Source organism: Scatophagus argus, chromosome 12 (genome assembly GCF_020382885.2).
Source record: "Scatophagus argus isolate fScaArg1 chromosome 12, fScaArg1.pri, whole genome shotgun sequence".
In the NCBI taxonomy this organism is placed as follows: domain Eukaryota; kingdom Metazoa; phylum Chordata; class Actinopteri; family Scatophagidae; genus Scatophagus; species Scatophagus argus.
This window is the reverse complement of record NC_058504.1, coordinates 13,432,067-13,452,282: the sequence shown is the minus strand read 5'-3', so window position 1 is coordinate 13,452,282 and position 20,216 is coordinate 13,432,067. Positions and strand designations below refer to the sequence as shown.

The 20,216-nt window shown below is 41.3% G+C and overlaps 3 protein-coding genes across 20 annotated transcripts in view; all 3 read right to left on the bottom strand.

Annotated features, from left to right (window-relative positions):
* The window catches only part of LOC124067792, a 35,668-nt gene extending 28,916 nt beyond the window's left edge, over positions 1–6,752 (bottom strand). For 3 of the 18 annotated variants that reach the window (XR_006844819.1, XM_046405414.1, XM_046405416.1), the window contains exons 1-2: positions 1,391–1,587; positions 594–914 (exon numbers count right to left, since the gene is read on the bottom strand). Coding sequence is in view for 14 of the 18 variants with exons in the window: in XM_046405414.1 (XP_046261370.1) it covers positions 594–914; positions 1,391–1,439 (370 nt within the window). In the remaining 4 variants the exon portion in view is untranslated. The other 15 variants (XM_046405406.1, XM_046405413.1, XM_046405401.1 and 12 more) reach the window with 12 other exon arrangements.
* Positions 6,753–8,119: 1,367 nt separating this feature from the next.
* LOC124067797 (T-cell surface antigen CD2-like) lies at positions 8,120–10,885 on the bottom strand. Its single transcript, XM_046405423.1, has 5 exons — positions 10,208–10,885; positions 9,474–9,794; positions 9,036–9,293; positions 8,777–8,950; positions 8,120–8,638 (listed from the first exon to the last, which is right to left on the bottom strand). The coding sequence occupies exons 1-5, from the start codon at positions 10,254–10,256 to the stop codon at positions 8,466–8,468; spliced, it is 975 nt and encodes a 324-aa protein (XP_046261379.1). The 5' UTR covers positions 10,257–10,885; the 3' UTR covers positions 8,120–8,465.
* A 3,557-nt stretch (positions 10,886–14,442) lies between these two features.
* arsia (arylsulfatase family, member Ia) lies at positions 14,443–17,382 on the bottom strand. The gene is made up of 2 exons (XM_046405419.1): positions 16,861–17,382; positions 14,443–16,302 (listed from the first exon to the last, which is right to left on the bottom strand). The coding sequence occupies exons 1-2, from the start codon at positions 17,172–17,174 to the stop codon at positions 14,904–14,906; spliced, it is 1,713 nt and encodes a 570-aa protein (XP_046261375.1). The 5' UTR covers positions 17,175–17,382; the 3' UTR covers positions 14,443–14,903.
* Between the last annotated feature and the right edge of the window lie 2,834 nt (positions 17,383–20,216).

Here is a 20,216-nt window from a genome sequence, read left to right as displayed (position 1 = left end):
TAAAGTTCAGATGCAGAACGTTTCATTTCAACCATCACAACAGAGTTCTCTTGATGTTCCACCTCTGGGAGGACGGCAGAGCCTTCAGCCATCTCCAGTTTCTTCTTCTTCCAAGCAAAATAGATGGCGATCCCAATGAATATGAGAATCACCACAGCTGCTCGCAAACCATAGATGAGCAGGGTGCGAGCTGGTCAGATAAAGAGATGCAAAAATCATCTCTCAGGTTGTTGATCTGAAATGTTCCGTTACTGACAGTAAACACAGATCGCTTTTCTATCACATTAACCAAAGTCCTTTTCTGACCCCCAGCAAGTACTGATCCTGTTTTATTTGATCATTGGTATTTAAATATCTTTGACATGCTTTTCATCAGCTGGAGGACCACAGTTCCTCCTAAAGCTCCATAACACTGAGTTCGGTCCTGTCTGCCATCACAGGAGGTTTCAACACCTGCACAATGGAAATAAAGCAAAATATTGAGAACACATGCAGATACAGACACATGTAGAACATGAGATATGTGTAGTTCAGCAACAGAACATGTCTATCAATGTTATTAAATTCCCCAGAAGACAGAGACAGTCATTTACCTTGAATGGTCAACTGTAAAGTCCGCTTCTCTGAAGGTTTTCCATTTGAATCAAAGATTTCAAGAGTATATTCACCATCATCAGTCCTGCTCAGGTTGTTGATCCGAAATGTTCCGTTACTGGGAGTAAACACAGATCGCTTTTCTATCCTATTAACCAAAGTCCTTTTCTGACCCCCAGTAAGTACTGATCCTGTTTTATTTGACCATTGGTATCTAACTATATCTGAGGTGCTGTCCATCAGCTGGAGGACCACAGTTCCTCCCAAAGCTCCATAACACTGAGCTCCATCCTGTCTGCCATCACAGGAGGTTTCAACACCTGCACAATGGAAAACACACAGTTTTGAACCATTAATGTGTACAACTTTCTATTTCATCTCGACAAACTGACATGAAGCATAATAAATCAAGATAATCTGATGGATTCATCTGCAGAAATTCATATTTGCTATTTTTACTGCAATTTCACATTGATGTGGGGGAAGTGATATCAAGATTTACTGTTGCTCGCAGAAATAAATACAAAAGCTGTAGAACCTTGAAAAGATAAAATACTAATTTGCCCAATGATTATTTTATGTTAATTGATAGATAAAATATCTTCAGAACAACCGGTGTTTTCCAACCTGTAGAATTTGATCTGCATTAGATTTCGCTGAGGTTAATGTCTGTACTTGAGGCTGTGCTCTAAACTAAAAGCTGCACAAAAAGTTAGAGCTGCAAAGCACTTAATTCACAAAATATCAAATCCAAAAATCAGTATGTGTTATTGGTGTTGTACGTGAAACAGCTCACCTTGGGAGACTCTGAGCAGCATAAACAACAGTCCAACCACAGCCTTCATGTCTCCTCAGTGTTCAGCCTCTGCTGGCCTCTCGAGCACATCCAACAGCAAACACACACATCCTACGCTGAGCAGCCTGAAATATGTCAAGAGGGGAGGCTGTGCGAAAACTTTAGAGCGCTGTTGGTGTATTCATCTTTTTATAGGTGGACAGGAAAAAAAGGAAGTGATGTCAGTTTCACTTCCCTTTTGGACCAGACCAAAAGCAACATATGGGTGTGATGGACAGAGTGGAAGAGAGGGAAACAGTTTCTTCTTTTTACTGAAAGAGGATTTGAGACTGGCAGCAGACATTTTTTTAAGAGGCACATCTTCACATTAAGACTCGTCTCTTCATCTCACTATTTCTGAAAATATAATCATACAACACATCATATTTCTGACTTTCAACACGTTACATTTAATGAAAATTTACATCTTGGGATGCTGTCTCAATGTCTGTCTCAAACTGCCTCTGACTAAAGAGCATGTTGAGCACATAATGATTATTTCCACACATCAGTCTGTATTTTATATTGTGTTTTAGACACTGAAGTCTTCAAATATGAAAAAAAAAAGTTTTAAATTACAAATGTGTGTAAAATGACACAAAAGACATCTTGAATTTTGTATGTTGGATTTACACAACTGATGATAATTTTCAGTTCAAACATAAAGCTGCAAGTTTTAGATAAGCAGAGAGGGCACTAGAGGGCAAACTGTTAAATGCTTGAAAATGCACAAATTTAAGGATTAGAATCCACTAAAACAAAATTAAGACAGATTAATCAATGTAGTGAACATGAATTTAAGTTTTTATCATGTAATTTTGGGTGCTTTTTATTCCAGTATGATACCTTTATGTAATGTCAACATCTGCATGTGGCAGTATGTACACGTTGACACTATGTAGAATATATTATACAACTGCAGACTTCATGCCTTTGTGGCCTTGTAGCCGACGGACTGAAAAAGCAAGAGGTTTGAGGCAAAGGCTGGGTGCAGAGCAACCAGGTGTTTATTTCATCCACAAAGAAGACATAACAGCAGATCAACAGACAAACACTGTGGACCACAGACAGCATATGGTCCTGACAGCAGCTCCTCTTACTGAATATAGTCTGCCATTGATTCAGACTTCAGCCGCTACAAAGCACAGGGAAATTTCAAGATTCAAGATTCATAAGCCTTTATTGTCATTATGCAAGCATAACGAAATTTTGTGCAGATTCTCGGCTTTAAAACACACTTATAAATAGTCAGCAGAAAATTAAAATTGCACACTTAAGAAAAAATCTAAAAATATAAAATACAAAATACAAACATGCCCCTCCCCAAACATCAAACATTACAACAATATTAAAACAGATTAAAATACATACCCCCTATTTTTATCACCCAGAGCCGGCATGTTCTGAATTTATATTATATGGTACAATAAAGTGACAGAAACCTGGAAAGAAAACATAAACTACACTGTCTCCCCCTCCAATATTAGCCATATGGTATCTCCCAGAACCTTAAATTGGCATTTAGTTTTCCTGGGGACTCTTTTAGCCTGAACACCCTGGAAAGGAGACAACAGGTGAGTGACCTTGCATGCAATATGGCACATTTAAGACATCATTGTTCCAGAGGTAATATTGTGAAGACCACATGTTTAATTAGCCACATTAATTTTGTGTTGTCTCATCTTTGTAGATTAGAGCTCCATTCTACCCCAACTGAGAAGCACCTACCACACCCTGAAAACAAACACTGTTAATATGCACCAAAATTACAATAAAACATTTCATGCTTCTGTTTCCTGTCTCATGTCTTCCACATTCTGTCCAAACTACCAATACCACAAAATGAGAAGAAATGCTAGGAGCACAAGTAATGAGGAGGACCTTCACTACAGGCCTTTATATGTTGCTTCAGGAATACTTAGGACCTTTGCAATATTGAAAATGTTGCTACACTTTATTCTTTTCACATAAACAAGCCACAGTCAGAAGATGATTGCTTTGTCTTTTGGCAGAAATATCGACTGAAATCAGAATCTGAATTTCTGTATTTATCCTCAATGTGGAAATTCCTTAAATGCATTGTGCTGATGCCCAACAATAGTCTGAAGGGCAAGATTGTTTGCACTGTTCCTCTTTTGAAGCTCATCTGGATAATTCCTCATGTCTTCATCTCATTAGTCTGTAGCCTTTCACTGGCCACTGCTGATCAAAGGCAAATGCCCTGAAATATTATAACACAAATACACATGAAATGAATTGTAACTGGGCGGCACGGTGGTGCAGTGGTTAGCACTGTCGCCTCATAGCAAGAGGGTTCCAGGTTCGAATCCCGGTCTGGGTCCTTCTATGTGGAGTTTGCATGTTCTCCCTGTGCCTGCGTGGGTTTTCTCCGGGTTCTCCGGCTTCCTCCCACAATACCAAAAACATGCACATTAGGTTAATTGGCTACTCTGAATTGCCCCTAGGTGTGAGTGTGAGAGTGTGTGGTTGTCTGTCTTTGTGTGTTGGCCCTGCGATTGACTGGCGACCAGTCCAGGGTGTACCCCGCCTCTCGCCCATAGTCAGCTGGGATAGGCTCCAGCTCCCCCGCGACCCTGACGGATAAGCGGTATAGAAAATGGATGGATGGATGAATTGTAACTTGCTATGAGCAAGTACATTTTACATTCAGCATCTAGTGAGGCAGACTGTTTAAGAAACATCTCTTAAGGCAGTAACAGGTGTCTGACCGTATTTTATTCATCAGTCTTCATCCTGACGTGTTCTCAACTATTTTATTGAATACAAAATTATCCATAAACAGTAACTCCTCCGTGAACCACTAGAGGGCAACCTCACACCAATACCTAAAGCCCACTGAGGTGCAGGGACAACATGCAAACTCCACACAGAAGGTCTCAGACCAGGATTCAAACCTTGAAACTTCAACAGTGGTAACCACAGCACCAGTGTGCTGCCCTCCAGTGATACAAATGCAGAAAATACTGAGTCGTTTGAAAGGAAAGGCATTCATAGTGAGTGAATTTTAAGAACTTCCACATCTAAAACCAACTCTCACATCCACAAAAACACACAGCCAATCACAGCAGGTTGAGAAGAGACACTGAGGCACTGGATTCAGAAAGTTAAAATTCAGATGCAGAACGTTTCATTTCAACCATCATAACAGAGTTCTCTTGATGTTCCACCTCTGGGAGGACGGCAGAGCCTTCAGCCATCTCCAGTTTCTTCTTCTTCCAAGCAAAATAGATGGCGATCCCAATTAATATGAGAATCACCACAGCTGCTCGCAAACCACAGATGAGCAGGGTGCGATCTGGTCAGATAAAGAGATGCAAAATTCACATGTCAAGTTATTGCTGTGACACTTACTAAAACATGATGGGTCATTTCTGCTGGAACAAGCAACAGTTTGATTGGTGTGTGATGTGACGTGACTGCAGGGATTTATGGACACTTTGGTGTCACTGTCTTTACGCATAGTCGAGGCCTCTGTTTCTGTGGTCATGCTGAGGGCTGAGGTGGGCTTAACTGGTCTGAATGATAAATGTGGGCCAAAACTGTTTTCATTTTCTCACTCACCACAGGTGGATATGCTCTCTTCTTTTGAGACACGACTGACGTGATTCTTGACTGAGCAGACCAGTTGTCCTGAGACGTCTTGTTTCAGAGTGATGATGTTGGTCTCATTATTTCCAGGAAAGAGCTGAGCATCTGTCAGTGTGTGTCCATTCAGAGTCCAGCTGTACTGAGGACTGTCTCCTCCCTCAGAGGAGCAGGACACCCTCAGCTCTCCCTGGGACAGACACTCAGTGTCCAGCAGGACAGATGACACAGGAGCTGAAAGACACACACTCAGGTGACTTTATATTTAAAGAAATCTTGATTATTCTGTACAGTCTCTAATGCAGAACATATGCAGATACAGACACATGTAGAACATGAGATATGTGTAGTTCAGCAACAGAACATGTCTATCAATGTTATTAAATTCCCCAGAAGACAGAGACAGTCATTTACCTTGAATGGTCAACTGTAAAGTCCGCCTCTCTGAGGTTTTTGCATTTGAATCAAAGATTGTAAGAGTATATTCACCATCATCAGTCCTGCTCAGGTTGTTGATCCGAAATGTTCCGTTACTGGCAGTAAACACAGATCGATTTGCTATCCTATTTTGCAGAGACCTATTCTGACCCCCAAGAAGTACTGTTCCTGTTTTATCTGACCATTGGTATTTAAATATATCTGAGGTGCTGTCCATCAGCTGGAGGACCACAGTTCCTCCCAAAGCTCCATAACACTGAGCTCCATTCTGTCTGCCATCACAGGAGGTTTCAACACCTGCACAATGGAAATAAAGCAAAATACTGAGAACAACCTGGCAAAAACATTAACATCAACGGGGCTCGATCTAAATATCACTGCATGAATCAAGTCCTATTGTTGACTTCTAAATATTTTTCAAACTTATAGAACATTTTTAGATTTTTGAGAAGTTCCTCAAGTTTCCAAAGGTAACGCATTACATTATGTGATCTGTTTTTAGGTAAGTGATTATAATGGTCACATTGAGAATATTTAGATTTTAAAATTCCACCAAATCAAACTTTCAGGTTGTTCTATAATAGATCTTTGGCAGTCAGCTGAAAGTTGAAAATCAAATTTAATTGTGTTTAATTTCGTGTCATGATTCTGTTGGACATTTCATGCCATAGTTGCATAAAATGTGTCTTAAAAAAAGTTGAATAGCTCACCGTGAGTGACTCTGAGTAACATCAGCAGCAGTCCAATCACAGCTTCCATGTCTCCTCTGTTGACCCAGTCAGCAGCGTCCAGACAAACCTCTTAATGTTATTCAGCAAGCACACAGGCACATCTGACACTGAGCGGACTGAAATGTTTTCTTTTAGTGATCAACTTGATGTAAGAAGGTGTGAAACGCTAACCAAGCAGTGTTGGTAAAAATAGTTTTGAGGAAGGAGAATGAAGAAGAAGCAAATTTCTCAAACCACAATGACAGAATTTAAACAGACACAATGACAGAAACCATCTTTGGGAAAAAAATTATCTGACACGTAGTTTGAGTTTTAGTTTGGTCAAAGTCTCCTCTGTTAACACAGAGAAGGGGATGACTTGTACTGGTGTCAAACACCAGGGGGCGCTCAAGATGTTTCCTCTTCACTTTCAGGAAGCAATCATGTCATCCATCTTTATATCCAGTCAGTGAATGAAACAAAGAAACTTTTGGTCTGTCTTTACATATACCGTATTTTCTGGACTATAAGCCGCTACTTTTTTCCCCACGCCTTCAACTCTGCGGCCTAAACAAGGATGCGGCTAATCTATAGATTTTTACGGGCTAACGAACATGGAATCAGAATCAGAAATCAGAATCAGAAAAGACTTTATTGCCATGTAAGTGAAGAGGTTTCACATTACTAGGAATTTGTCTTGGTGATTGGTGCATACATAGAACGTAACAGTGACATATAATTGAAGAATAAAATAAAAATAAAAATAAAATAGAATAAGGTAACGCAAAATAAAATAAGTGAAATAAATATTTTTCTGGAGATAGTCCAAAAGGAAGGTAGTGCAGGGTGGAGTATAGTGCAAGTGGGTGAGGTAAACAGTGCAAATGAACAGCAGGTGGACAATGAATGAGCAAAATCAATTGCTAAGGTGCAGGGCAGCATGTTAGTCAGTTGGTGTTCAACAGTCTTACAGCACAGGGGAAGAAACTGTACTTGTGGCGTGAGGTTTTGGTCCGAATGGACCGTAACCTCCTGCCTGAAGGGAGTTTCACAAAGAGTCTGTGTCCAGGGTGAGAAGGGTCAGCTGTGATCCGACCTGCACGCCTCAGAGTCCTGGAGGTGTACAGGTCTTGTAGAGATGGAAGGCTGCAGCCGATCACCTTCTCAGCAGAGGGCACAGCGTACCACACGGTGATGGAGGAGGTGAGGATGGACTCAATGATGGCCGTGTAGAACTGAACCATCATCAAGGCTGGCACCTTGAGTTTCCTCAGCTGCCGCAGGAAGAACATCCTCTGCTGGGACCTTTTGATGAGGGAGCTGATGGTCAGCTCCCACTTGAGGTCCCGGGTGATGGTGGTACCCAGGAAGCGGAAGGAGTCCACCGTGGAGATGAGGGTGTCTGTCAGGGTGAGGGGGAGCGATGGAGTTGGCACTTTCCGAAAGTCAATGATCATCTCCACTGTCTTCTGGGCATTCAGCTCCAGGTGGTTGTTGCCGCACCAGGACACCAGACGGTCCCGTCCGAGATGAGACCGATGAGGGTGGTGTCGTCTGCAAACTTAATCAGCTTGACAGACTGGTGGCCGGAGGTGCAGCAGTTGGTGTAGATGGAGAAGAGCAGAGGGGAAGTACACAGCCTTGGGGGATACCGGTGCTGATGGTCCGGGTGTCCGAGACATTCTTCCCCAGCCTCACATGCTGTTTCCTGTCTGTCAGGAAGTCAGTGATCCACCGGCAGATGGGGTCAGGCACGTTCAGCAGGGACAGCTTGTCTTAGAGGAGAGCTGGGCGGATCATATTGAAGGCAGAGCTGAAGTCCACAAACAAGATCCTAACATAGGTTCCCGGGGAGTCCAGATGCCGCAGGATGAAGTGTAGAGTCAGGTTGACTGCATCGTCTACAGACCTGTTGGCTCTGTAGGCAAACTGCAGGGGGTCCAGGAGGGGGGTTGTGATGGACTTAAGGTGGGACAGAACCAGGCGCTCAAATGACTTCATGACTACAGACTACATGACGCTGGTTTTAAGCGGAACATTTAACAGTTATTTTGCATGTCATGCACATACCGTCATCATGGAAAACACTAAAAAAAATGCATATGATGCAGCTTTTAAGTTAAAAGCAATCAAACTGGCTGTCCAAGAAGGAAATAGAGCTGCTGCATGTAAGCTTGCCGTAAATGAATCAATGGTGAAACGTCTCACGTCCACAAAAACACACAGCCAATCACAGCAGGTTGAGAAGCGACACTGAGGCACTGGATTCAGAAAGTTAAAGTTCAGATCATTTCAACCTTCACAACAGAGTTCTCTTGATGTTCCACCTCTGGGAGGACGGCAGAGCCTTCAGCCATCTCCAGTTTCTTCTTCTTCCAAGCAAAATAGATGGTGATCCCAATGAATATGAGAATCACCACAGCTGTTCGCAAACCACAGATGGGATATAAATATCCTGTTTCAGCATGAAAAGACACGAAAGACACACAGATCTGTAAGTTAGCAAACATCACAGCTTTCTATGAGGACAGACAAACACAAAAGGGGAAATGAGATTTATTGAATCCATTGCAGTTAATTAATTTTCACTTACTAATGTACCACGGGTGATCTATGGGTGTAATTGACACATGGGTCTCCTTCCCCTCAGTAGTAGTGGGAGAGGTTGTTGTTGTTGTTGGCTCGACACACAGACTGTTAGTGGCTTCAAACACCCACTGTGATATGGGTGTGCCATTGGGTAAGGTGCAGTTAATGAATATGAAGCCTGTAGGAAAGAAACACATCACTGACTGACCTACAGTCAATCGTCAGGATCACAACCATCAAACTGTTTTCATTTTCTCACTCACCACAGGTGGATCTGTTCACTTCTTTTGAGACACGACTGACGTGATTCTCGACTGAGCAGACCAGTTGTCCTGAGACGTCTTGTTTCAGAGTGATGATGTTGGTCTCATTATTTCCAGAAAAGAGCTGAGCATCTGTCAGTGTGTGTCCATTCAGAGTCCAGCTGTACTGAGGACTGTCCCCTCCCTCAGAGGAGCAGGACACCCTCAGCTCTCCCTGGGACAGACACTCAGTGTCCAGCAGGACAGAGGACACAGGAGCTGAAAGACACACACTCAGGTGACTTTATATTTAAAGAAATCTTGATTATTCTGTACAGTCTCTAATGCAGAACACATGCAGATACAGACACATGTAGAACATGAGATATGTGTAGTTCAGCAATTGAACATGTCTATCAATGTTATTAAATTCCCCAGAAGACAGAGACAGTCATTTACCTTGAATGGTCAACTGTAAAATCCGCTTCTCTGATTGTTTTCCACTTGAATCAAAGATTCTAAGAGTATATTCACCATCATCAGTCGTGATCAGGTTGTTGATCCGAAATGTTCCGTTACTGGGAGTAAACACAGATCGTTTTGCTATCCAGTTATGCAGAGGCCTATTCTGACCCCCACCAAGTATTGCTCCTGTTTTATCTGACCATTGGTATCTAAATATATCTGAGGTGCTGTCCATCAGCTGGAGGACCACAGTTCCTCCCAAAGCTCCATAACACTGAGTTCCATTCTGTCTGCCATCACAGGAGGTTTCAACACCTGCACAATGGAAATAAAGCAAAATATGAAGAACAACATGACAAAAACATTAACATCAACTGGGCTCGATCTAAATATCACTGCATGAATCAAGTCCTATTGTTGACTTTTAAATATTTTTCAAACTTATGGAACATTTTTATTTTCTTGAGAAGTTCCTCAAGATTCCAAAGGTAACGCATTACATTATGTGATCTGTTTTTAGGTAAGTGAGTGTAATGATCACATTGAGAATATTTAGATTTTAAAATTCCACCAAATCAAACTTTCAGGTTGTTCTATAATAGATCTTTGGCAGTCAGCTGAAAGTTGAAAATCAAATTTAATTGTGTTTCATTTCGTGTCATGATTCTGTTGGACATTTCATGCCATAGTTGCATAAAATGTGTCTTAAACAAAGTTGAATAGCTCACCGTGAGTGACTCTGAGTAACATCAGCAGCAGTCCAATCACAGCTTCCATGTCTCCTCTGTTGACCCAGTCAGCAGCGTCCAGACAAACCTCTTAATGTTATTCAGCAAGCACACAGGCACATCTGACACTGAGCGGACTGAAATGTTTTCTTTTAGTGATCAACTTGATGTAAGAAGGTGTGAAACGCTAACCAAGCAGTGTTGGTAAAAATAGTTTTGAGGAAGGAGAATGAAGAAGAAGCAAATTTCTCAAACCACAATGACAGAATTTAAACAGACACAATGACAGAAACCATCTTTGGGAAAAAAATTATCTGACACGTAGTTTGAGTTTTAGTTTGGTCAAAGTCTCCTCTGTTAACACAGAGAAGGGGATGACTTGTACTGGTGCCAAACACCAGGGGGCGCTCAAGATGTTTCCTCTTCACTTTCAGGAAGCAATCATGTCATCCATCTTTATATCCAGTCAGTGAATGAAACAAAGAAACTTTTGGTCTGTCTTTACGCATAATTGATAAGATTGATAAGATAAATGCAGGCTGAGTGCACAAACGCTGTGTGATGTAAGAATTTCATTAATTCTAATTCTGAAGTGTTGATAAAATAGTTGAGAGGGGAAAGAAGAAGCAGAGTTAATGTGGTCATTACTTGTAAAGTTAAGGACATTAGGCCTCAGAAACAACATAAATAAACACATTTCAATAAAAACTTTAAAATGGAGGTATAAATGTATAAATATTATTATTTCATGAGTTTTGACAGTTGAAAATTATTGAACTCTAAATGCATGTCTTTTGTAAATGCAGATGAGAACATGTAAAAGCTTTACACAACATGTACACACAAAGTACCTGAAGAGGTGAAACAAGTAAACCTTTGCTCTGCCTTTGCACTTAAAAGAAAACAAAGATGAATGCAGGTCAAATGCTCAGACACTGCGTGATGAAGAATTACACTGACAGAGTTTTTGTTCCTCAGACCATCATCAGGTAAGATTTATTATTTTCAGTGTGATACCGTTTAAGATAATCTCATTAAATCAACCTTTATTTGTACAGGAATGAATGTCCTCCAAAAAAAAAGAGAAAAACAACCCTTTATCTGAAGTAGATCAACTACGTACTGCGCTGATTTTCAATGTTGTGTCTGTTGTCATTTCTTTCAACAGATTTAAACAACTTTTGGTGTGACAGTTATGACCAGCAAACTTACACTGTTTTGACAACAAGCAGATTTACACCTATTTATTCTGATCTGTGATCTGTGTGTGGTTGTAAATCTCCAGCTCCTGTTGCTGCACTAAAATTAGATTAAGATGAAGTTCAACTATTTTTCAACACTACTGCAACATGCAAAAAAAAAAAACTTCAACGACTTTCCCAGTTCCCAAGATATCATAAAAGTCCGGTTTGCTGTTGGTTCTTGGAGTCCTCAGTTTTGCATAATAATTGTATAGTTCAAGTCCAAACACTGAAGGTGTTTGTTCTCAGTTATTTACCAGAGCCTGCACAGTAGAAAGAAAAAAAGCAAAATGATTTTGGAGTCAAAGCAGCTCTAAAGGCTTTCCACCACATATTATAATATTGACTGAAATGCTTAAATACAAATATACTCATTAAGCTTTACCTGGCTTCTTCTTACGCTTCAATTTCCAGTAAATACAACAAGATGTGAGCACAACTATAACAGCAGCTCCGGCCGAAAGGGCTATGATCAAGACAGGAGAAATGTTTCCTGCATAGAAGAGAACACAGTGGTCATTATGCACTCTTACTTCCTCAACAACATGCAATGTAAAAAAAAAAAGAAAGAAAAGCAAAAAAAACAATCATTATCTATGAACAGATTCAAATACAAGTATCAAGAATTAGCTGAATTTGTTTTTTCTGTTCCTAGAGATGCAGAGATGACCAGAGAAGTGCATTGGATTCACACACACTTCAGAATATGTGCTTTGATGGGATTTTACTTTATAGTCAGATGTGTCTGAAATTGTGAGTCTGACAACTCATCTACCTCTGTCAGAACCACGATTACACACCTGGACTAAATCTACCTATTACCTTGTGCACGCTGAAAAAATGTTATATTCTGATACTGTTTTACTATTATTTATTTTCACACAAGTGTCCTTTTGTGTATTTTATTCTTTTTTTATTCTTTTTTTATACTGTATTCAAGTATTTTGCATCATTGTGTGTTTTACTGTATTCAAGTATACTGGACTGCTATGACAACCCAATTTCCCCTTGGGGATGAATAAAGTCATCTATCTATCTATCTATCTATCTATCTATCTATCTATCTATCTATCTAAATTGGTCAGAGGCAAAATGCTCATATAAAAGCTAAGGCAGATTCACACTCCTCGCTCTGGTTGGTGTTTTCCAAGTCTCTACACGATAGGCAGTGAGTGAAGCATTACTGCGACAGGAGTTCATAATGGACATGCAGACACATACTGAAAGTGTTTATGTTCCGCACCTACTTTTTCACTACACTTCGTCACCCGCAGAGTATAAAATGTTAATTTTAAAATGTTCTCATTTTTAAACCCGATTGAAAACAAATGAAGTGGTTCTTGGAGATAATAGTTTTTGGAAGAAAAAGTACATTGCTTTCATATCAACACATACTGTAACTGTTCTAATGAATAATCTCAAAAAGGTTGCAGAACACTATTATTAATATTTGTGAATTAATAGTATTATATTTTCTCCTATTGGCATGTTGATTTGTTTTATAATATTTTACAAAAATAAGTATTAAATAAGTTGGAAGATGAGGTTAAATTTTAATTACTTGCCTTGAACATCCAAGCTGATGTTAATTTCTTGAACGAGGATCCCATCTGGATCAAAGACCTGTACACTGTACGGACCTGAATCATTCCTCATTACATCTGTGATCTTCAGTGTCCCGTTGTGGATGAAAAACTCCATCCTGTTTCTGAAGGCCTCTTGGATCGTCACCTTTTCTTTCTTCAGAGTGAACACATTAATGGATCCAGTGAGGAGCTGTTTTTTGCACCTCAGCTGATGGCCGCTTGCATTGGTTATCATTTGGATATACACTGATCCCCCCAGAGTAACAGAGCACGAAGGTGTGCTGTGGGTGGCATTACATTTAGTCTCAGTAGCTGAGATAGGAATAGAAAGAAAAAGAAGAAAATTAACCATCATCTTAATTCAGAATTCACCTTTTACACATTATTATTATAAAATAAAAAAAACATTGTTTCTTTAATAATAAGGATTTTACCATGCGTTACTCCAGATAATATCACAAGAAGAATAAGAACCACCTCCATGCTCATCCAGATTGACTGAAGATTGATTGCCTTCAAAAAATACGTTAAAACTGTGCAGCAATAAAATGAAGGTGATGGATCTTGGCTCTCGGGCAAATTACTGACAGGAAGCAGAAAACGTATGTCAGTTGAAGGCAGGAAATGAAAGATTCTCACTTCTTGCAAGCACAAGCACTTGGCAGCATGTTGTAATGTCACAATCTATGGACACACCTACAGCATGGAAAGAAATATTCTTTTGTCCTCGAAAATGTGAAATCTCATCAATGGAATTGAATCTCAGGTTTGCATTAGCTAACACTGTGCAGCTGTGTTAACAGATTTCACACGCTTCAACCTCAGTGTGTTTAGGCAGCTTTGATTGTTGTTTTGTTTTTAATGTATAAGTCTCGAACTTCCACAAAAAAAAAAACTGAACTGAGAATTCTTACTATACTACGTGAACTCAAACCTGTGGATGACTGCAAGAGACAAAAGTGAGCAACGTGAACCTTCAGAAAAGTCAGACTCTACCCAAAAATTAGCCAGTACCAGCCCACTGTTGAGAGTAAAGTCATGCAAAGTCAGAACAATCAGAAGAAAGATGCTAAAACATACTGTTGAGCAGAGGCTATTAATATCGTATAATGTGTTATGTGTTTCAGAACTTAACCACAGTACTTAACCACAGCCACATTTTCACGCTAATCTTTTCCCACTCAGAATGACTTGTAGTAACTCCTTTAACAGTAATAATCCTGTAACAAGTTCTTATTAGTTAGTGGTGGCAAATAATTTGCTTTCAGAAAAAACCTCTTAAGCTCATTTTAATTCACAAAGTCTCAAATGGCAATGTGGTTTTAGTCACTCAAGAAATGAAAGAAGGAAACATTAATATTAAGAGGATCAGCAGATTCAATTATGACAAATAGGAAAGGATGATTGGCATAAAGAGTCACAGATGTAATCCAGTAATTACTTTTATCAACATGCTTTCCCAACAAGTAAAAAAAACACAAAAAAAAACTAATACATTTATATTATTCTTATACTTTAAACTGTGTACAGCAACACAGAGGACATTGAGAAGTACAGCTTGAGTGAAAAAAAAAACTGTCAAAACCAATGCCACTTTGACACAGAGGTAGTCGTCAGTTATGTTCATTAAATCAAAATGGTTGCAGATGATGAGACATATTTTTCATTCAAAGTGGATACAAAGTTGGACTGTTAACACCTTCGTCAGACTTTTTTTCACCTGCAGCTACAACTGGGAGAGCTGCAGCTTTCCCTTTCCGAATCTTGGTTCCTTGTTCAACAAAAACACTTCTTCAACACGTTTCAGTTACAAACAGAAGTGTTCTTCCTGTAACCTTGTCCATCTGAATCTTTTAAGTCATGTCCTTTCTATATCCTGTTGGACATGATCCTAGTGTTGAGTCTCCTGAAAAACGACCTGCTTTTGGACAGTTTAAGCTTCTTCTTCCAATCCTTGTTCTTCTTTTGGTAGGCACTGTCCCAGCTGTCCTCCTCCTCATCTCCTACCCAGGGCACCCAGGCACCTCCATTCAGGTGGGGGTCAGCCCGTAGGTCCTCTGATGGGTACCTCACTGGTACTGCAGTTCGATTGTAGTACACCAATCTGGCAAGCAGCTCTTTGACAACATCTGGTCTCTGCTCAGAAAGGTCAAAACGTTCGTAAGGATCTCCAGAGATGTTGAAGAGCCACACAGATTTCTGTGGTTTGGTGTGGCGCTCCAGGTTCCACCAACTGGCTGGGAATCCTGGAAGCATCTGTGGTGGTATCCAGTCTCCGTAGCCGGGGTCTCCTGTTAGGAGTTTCCAGTCTCCAGCTCGTATGGAGGCCTGCACGGCTGTATTCCATATGCCATATCCTTTCTTCAGGGAGCCGCTGCGTGCATGGTTATACAGAGGATCAATATTGTGGAGGATCTCCAACCTGGGTGACTCCTTCCCCTCACTGATGGCCTTCCAAACATCATACCCATCCACCCCTTCAGTCATGGACTCATTTCCACCTGCTAATCCCACCAGTGTTGGGTACCAGTCAGTGATGTGCACCAGGGCTTTACTTACCCTCCTCTTCTTCCTCAACAGAGGACTGTGGACGAACCCCAGACCCCGGACGCCACCTTCCCAGTAGGTGCCTTTACGTCCTCTAAGTGGCCAGTTACTGCCACCAGACAAGGGTTGGCCACCGTTGTCAGTTGAAAAGATAATGACACTGTTCTGGTAGTAACCATATTTGCGGAGAGCATAGGTTATATTACGTACTGCCTCGTCTACAACAGAGACCATAGCAGCGTATTTCCTGCGTGCCACATTTCCCAGCCCACGGTACGGGTAGATGTACTCCCTTGGAGATTGCAGGGGTGTATGAACAGCTTGGAATGATAGGAAGATGAACAGTGGCTGCGACTGAGGATCATGTCTTGCCAGGATCTTGCGGACTCTCTGCGTGTAGAGATGGGTGGAGTATTTGCCCCTGTGTTCCCAGGCGACCGACTCCCCCTCATGAAGATCGAAGCCACACAGTCCAGGGCCGTCACAGGAGTCATAGGTGTAGTAGTTCACACTGCCCGTTAATGAGCCAAAGTATGTGTCAAAGCCACGGCGGGTGGGCAGGCACTCCTTCTTGTAGAAGCCCAGGTGCCACTTGCCAACCATGTGGGTGGAGTAACCAAGCTCCTGCAGTCTCTGAGGGAGGGTGACCTGGTCAAAGGGCAGGCAGTTGGGCTGGCGGGGCCGGATGATGGAGTGCTGCAGGCCAGTGTGAATTTGGTACCTGTAGGGTTAATGATTAAGAAAATTGTCAGGAGGACAAATGTGTTTCAAATTCGACAGATGGTCAGATAATTACTCACCCAAGAATGAGAGTACGGAGAGTAAGAGAAGACGGGAGAGGGATACTGTATCCATTTTCTTTTCTTTGAAACAAAAAGCTATATGTTGCCCATATGTCCTGTTTTGTTTTTTGTTCTTGAAACTTGATTTGAGCATTTTTCTACCATTTGTTTGATTCATTTCAGGTGTGCCATTCCAATGAACATAAAATACACTGAACTTGACACGTTACGTTTGTGTTTGTTTGTTTATTGTTACTTATTCTTTTAAGACCCAAAGAATATCATACCAAACCTATAATAAATCTCATTATTGACTCGTTCTATTCATTTATATGATATATGCGATATATCTTACAAAATAAATGTAGTCTTAAAGTATGTTACGGGCCGATACAGCTTTTCTGAATAACAAATTGTGGAAAAACTTTTTTGTTTAAGCGTTGGTGTCTCACTTTAACATAATCCCAGAATGGGGCGGGGGGACACCTGAAGCTTACCTGCCGGTGATGAGCTGACTGCGGGACGGGGTGCAGATGGGTTGGATGTAGTAATTCTCCAGCTTCACTCCGTCCGCAGCCAGTTTGTCCAGCACTGGTGTCCGGATGTCAGAGCTGTGATAACCGATGTCGTTGAATCCCTGATCGTCTGTCAAGATGAAAATGATGTGAGGAGGCGACGGGCCAGGTGACCTACCAACAAAAGTTTGCTCTGGCTCGTTTTCCACCTGGTTAGGACTCATCAGGTCCCAGGTCAGGTATCCGAGGCTGAGCAGACTCATCATGGAGAAGCCGGTTAGAGCTGTGGTTGCCATGGTTCCTTAATATCACCTTTTTAAAAAAAAAAATCTGTCACTTAAAAAGGTCAACAAATCATTGTGCCTTAATGTTGAACTGGTTTAAAACTCGGATCTTAAATTGCACTTAATCAATCCTAGACGTGCGTTCAACTCGAGGGAAAGCTACACCTCCATCCTCGCTGACTCTCCGAACCGTGTCAGCCTCCTTTGAAAACATTTCACTCTCCTCAGTGGTCCCATTAACCCCGCCTATTTGCCTTGCTGCCTCACTGAAATAACATGAGCCCCCTACCAAGCAAAAAACACACACCGACATGTTTCAGCTACGTGCAGGTGTGAGTTTACGTCTCACATTAGAGCTCTATGTGTAATCTCAGGCACAGTTTTAATAGGCTGTATCCACTCAGTAGATGTTTTATTTATTTTGTTTAAAAAGGATATTATTCCGAATAATCTTGGGAATTTGATGACTGTAGGTCTAATGATCACATTTTTCTTCATTCAGGTCAAAGGCAACTTCAAACATAAAAGGAGAGCCTCACTTTTACACCCTACTCTTCCTTCAAGTTATTTCATGGCAATTTCATTTCTGATGAACCACACTGCCAACTTTACAAATTACTAGAAAGCAAGAGAAAAAAAATCATTCCCATCTGACCTAGTTTTGCAGTAGATGACAGAGCCTCTACAGAAAGACCCTCACTCAGGAAAAACACAGTGTGTGGGGGGGCAGGTTTAAGGCTGGGGGCCCGACAGACACAGTCACAGACATTGTTTCCCCCACTCCACTGCCATGCACTCACAAACGCTCCCTTATTATTTCTGCTGTTTTGTGGGTGCTGCGGACCTGAGGGGAGAGACAGAGCAGACTTCCCAGACTCTGATAACATCTCCAGCCGGGCGTCAAAGAACCACTTCACAAATCATCCAGCGGATCAACAGAAAGCAGTAAGACTGCACAGCCTCAGCCACAGCTCCTGTGTGTGTAATGCTCCTCTGCATCACGATTCCCCGTCTCCAGGTTCACTTTGACTGGCAATCAATAGAAAGGCTGTGGAGACACAATGCTATTGAGGGCACTGATTTATTTTGTTTGTTAAATTTATGCTTGTTGCAAAGGATGATATTTAGATCAAGAGAAGAAGACGGGCCAGAGAAGGATCTTTTAAATAACAATTTAATAATACTTAAAGGACCAGAAATGTAAATGATTGTGGTGTACATGCTCTTGAGAAAAGGCACAAAAAAATGGCTTCCCATCATGTGACGTTAATGCTCAACATACATTTTAATTCCTGATCCCTACATCTGTAGGATTGGGTTTTAATTCTAAAGAAGAAAAAGGTACTGATTTAATGAGAGGCCTTTTTCATCTTCTGTACGTTCACTGTGATGTCAAAAACAGAATTTTCTTCTTTAAACCCAAAACTGTCAAATAACTCAGGGTGACCGAGGTAAAACATGGCTTTTGCACATGAAAACCAGATCTGTCAGAGCTGGTCAGCACACTGCAAGGTAAAACATCATACATAGCAAATATTGATATTGGTTACAGAGAGACTTGTGGGCGTGGAGGTCGCGGAGCAGCCAAAGGAAGTATGAATCTCCCGTAAAAGGCACAAAGCTGCGGCCGGGGATGTTTGCTCCACTGGCGGCACCAAAGGCACCTTTTAGCAGAGCCTCTGAGTTTAAGGCAGGTCAAGCTGGGTAAAGGAGCGAAGAAGAAACTGATTGAGGTGCACCTGAAGTTTTACACCCTCATGTTTATTTATGTAGCTTTCCTAGAGGGAATGGCTTGGACAGCTGAAGGTCTTTGCAAAAATCCCACCAAAAGAAAAACATCTTGTGCAATCACCCTGTGAAACTTGTTATTACTGATTACTGTAAGTTGACGATATGTGTGAACAACAGCTTGTAAAAGTCGACCCAGCGGCAATGCAGAGTGTAGATGGAGAGTGATGTGCCTGGGTGACAGTGAAGTGACGTGGAATCACCATGGAGGAGGATATCTGTGTGTGTATGTGTGCATGTGTGTGTGTGTGTGTGTGTGTGTTGTCAGGACAGTAAGTAAAGCCTGCCATCAGGTCCATGGGCAGCCACACTTATGAGATGTGACTCATCTGTTTTCTGTTGGTCAGAAGTGTAACTGCGGCAGCTCACCGGGTCAACAGCAACCTGGCTCGCAACCGACACCACTACACAAACACAACAGACACACATACACTGACACGCACTGAATCGGGCGCATAAAAACACACTCGTCATCTTCCAAAGTCTGAACAGATGCTGATAGGTTGACACCACAGATAGAGGTTATTATAGCTTACGTCGGACATTTGCCAATCCTTTTTTGGACCACCCTTATGCCAAAAATAAAGAGTTCGACCATCCACCAACAACTGGTTTGATGCAGTATTTATGGAAAAAGCTACCTTACAATACACCACGAGTAGGCGTTTCATTGACCCTTAAATGTTGAACAAACACCATGCTTGGTTTCTGGGGTTTATTTTCAGTTACTTGTTTGTCATAACTGTTTTTTTTTATGGACTGCAGCTCAATGTCAAAATGAGCTAAGAATAAAACAAATATGTTAATTCATCTGCAGCTGTCTAATTCAGATTCAAACACAGTAAGCGGTCATGTCAGTTATGTTAAAGAAGGTCACTCAGTTGAGCTGACATTAGCCCGTATGTGACTCAATGGAAACTTAAGTGTAAGTCTGCAGAGTCGCATTCTCAGACTCTTATTTAATTCTTTTTATCTCTTTGAATTCTGCCTCCTGCCGTCCTAAATGTAAATGTGTGCCTTGCCGCACGCAGCCAGATGACCACGTATTGCTAAGACGTATCCAGAGTGACTTTTTGAGAGGAAAATGTTTCTTCATTTGTGACAGGCCGCTTCTGAGAACTGCTTTTATTAGTGCTGTGAACATCTGTGGTGTGTGCTGTGCTGTGGTTTGATGGTTGGGCATTACCCTTCCAGCTTATTCAATGTCTCTCACAGGATGTGAAAAGAGTGCTGTGGCACGTTGTGAATTTAACATTATACCCTTTT

Excerpts from the sequence above, each read along its gene's own strand:
- LOC124067797 (XM_046405423.1), bottom strand. The coding sequence starts at position 10,256 with ATGGAAGCTGTGATTGGACTGCTGCTGATGTTACTCAGAGTCACTCAC. Across the intron at positions 9,294-9,473 it reads TTTACAGTTGACCATTCAAG|CTCCTGTGTCCTCTGTCCTG; the intron begins GTAAATGACTGT and ends TGTGTCTTTCAG. Across the intron at positions 8,951-9,035 it reads AGTGAACAGATCCACCTGTG|GCTTCATATTCATTAACTGC; the intron begins GTGAGTGAGAAA and ends TCTTTCCTACAG.
- arsia (XM_046405419.1), bottom strand. The coding sequence starts at position 17,174 with ATGGCAACCACAGCTCTAACCGGCTTCTCCATGATGAGTCTGCTCAGC. Across the intron at positions 16,303-16,860 it reads AGTCAGCTCATCACCGGCAG|GTACCAAATTCACACTGGCC; the intron begins GTAAGCTTCAGG and ends TTAACCCTACAG.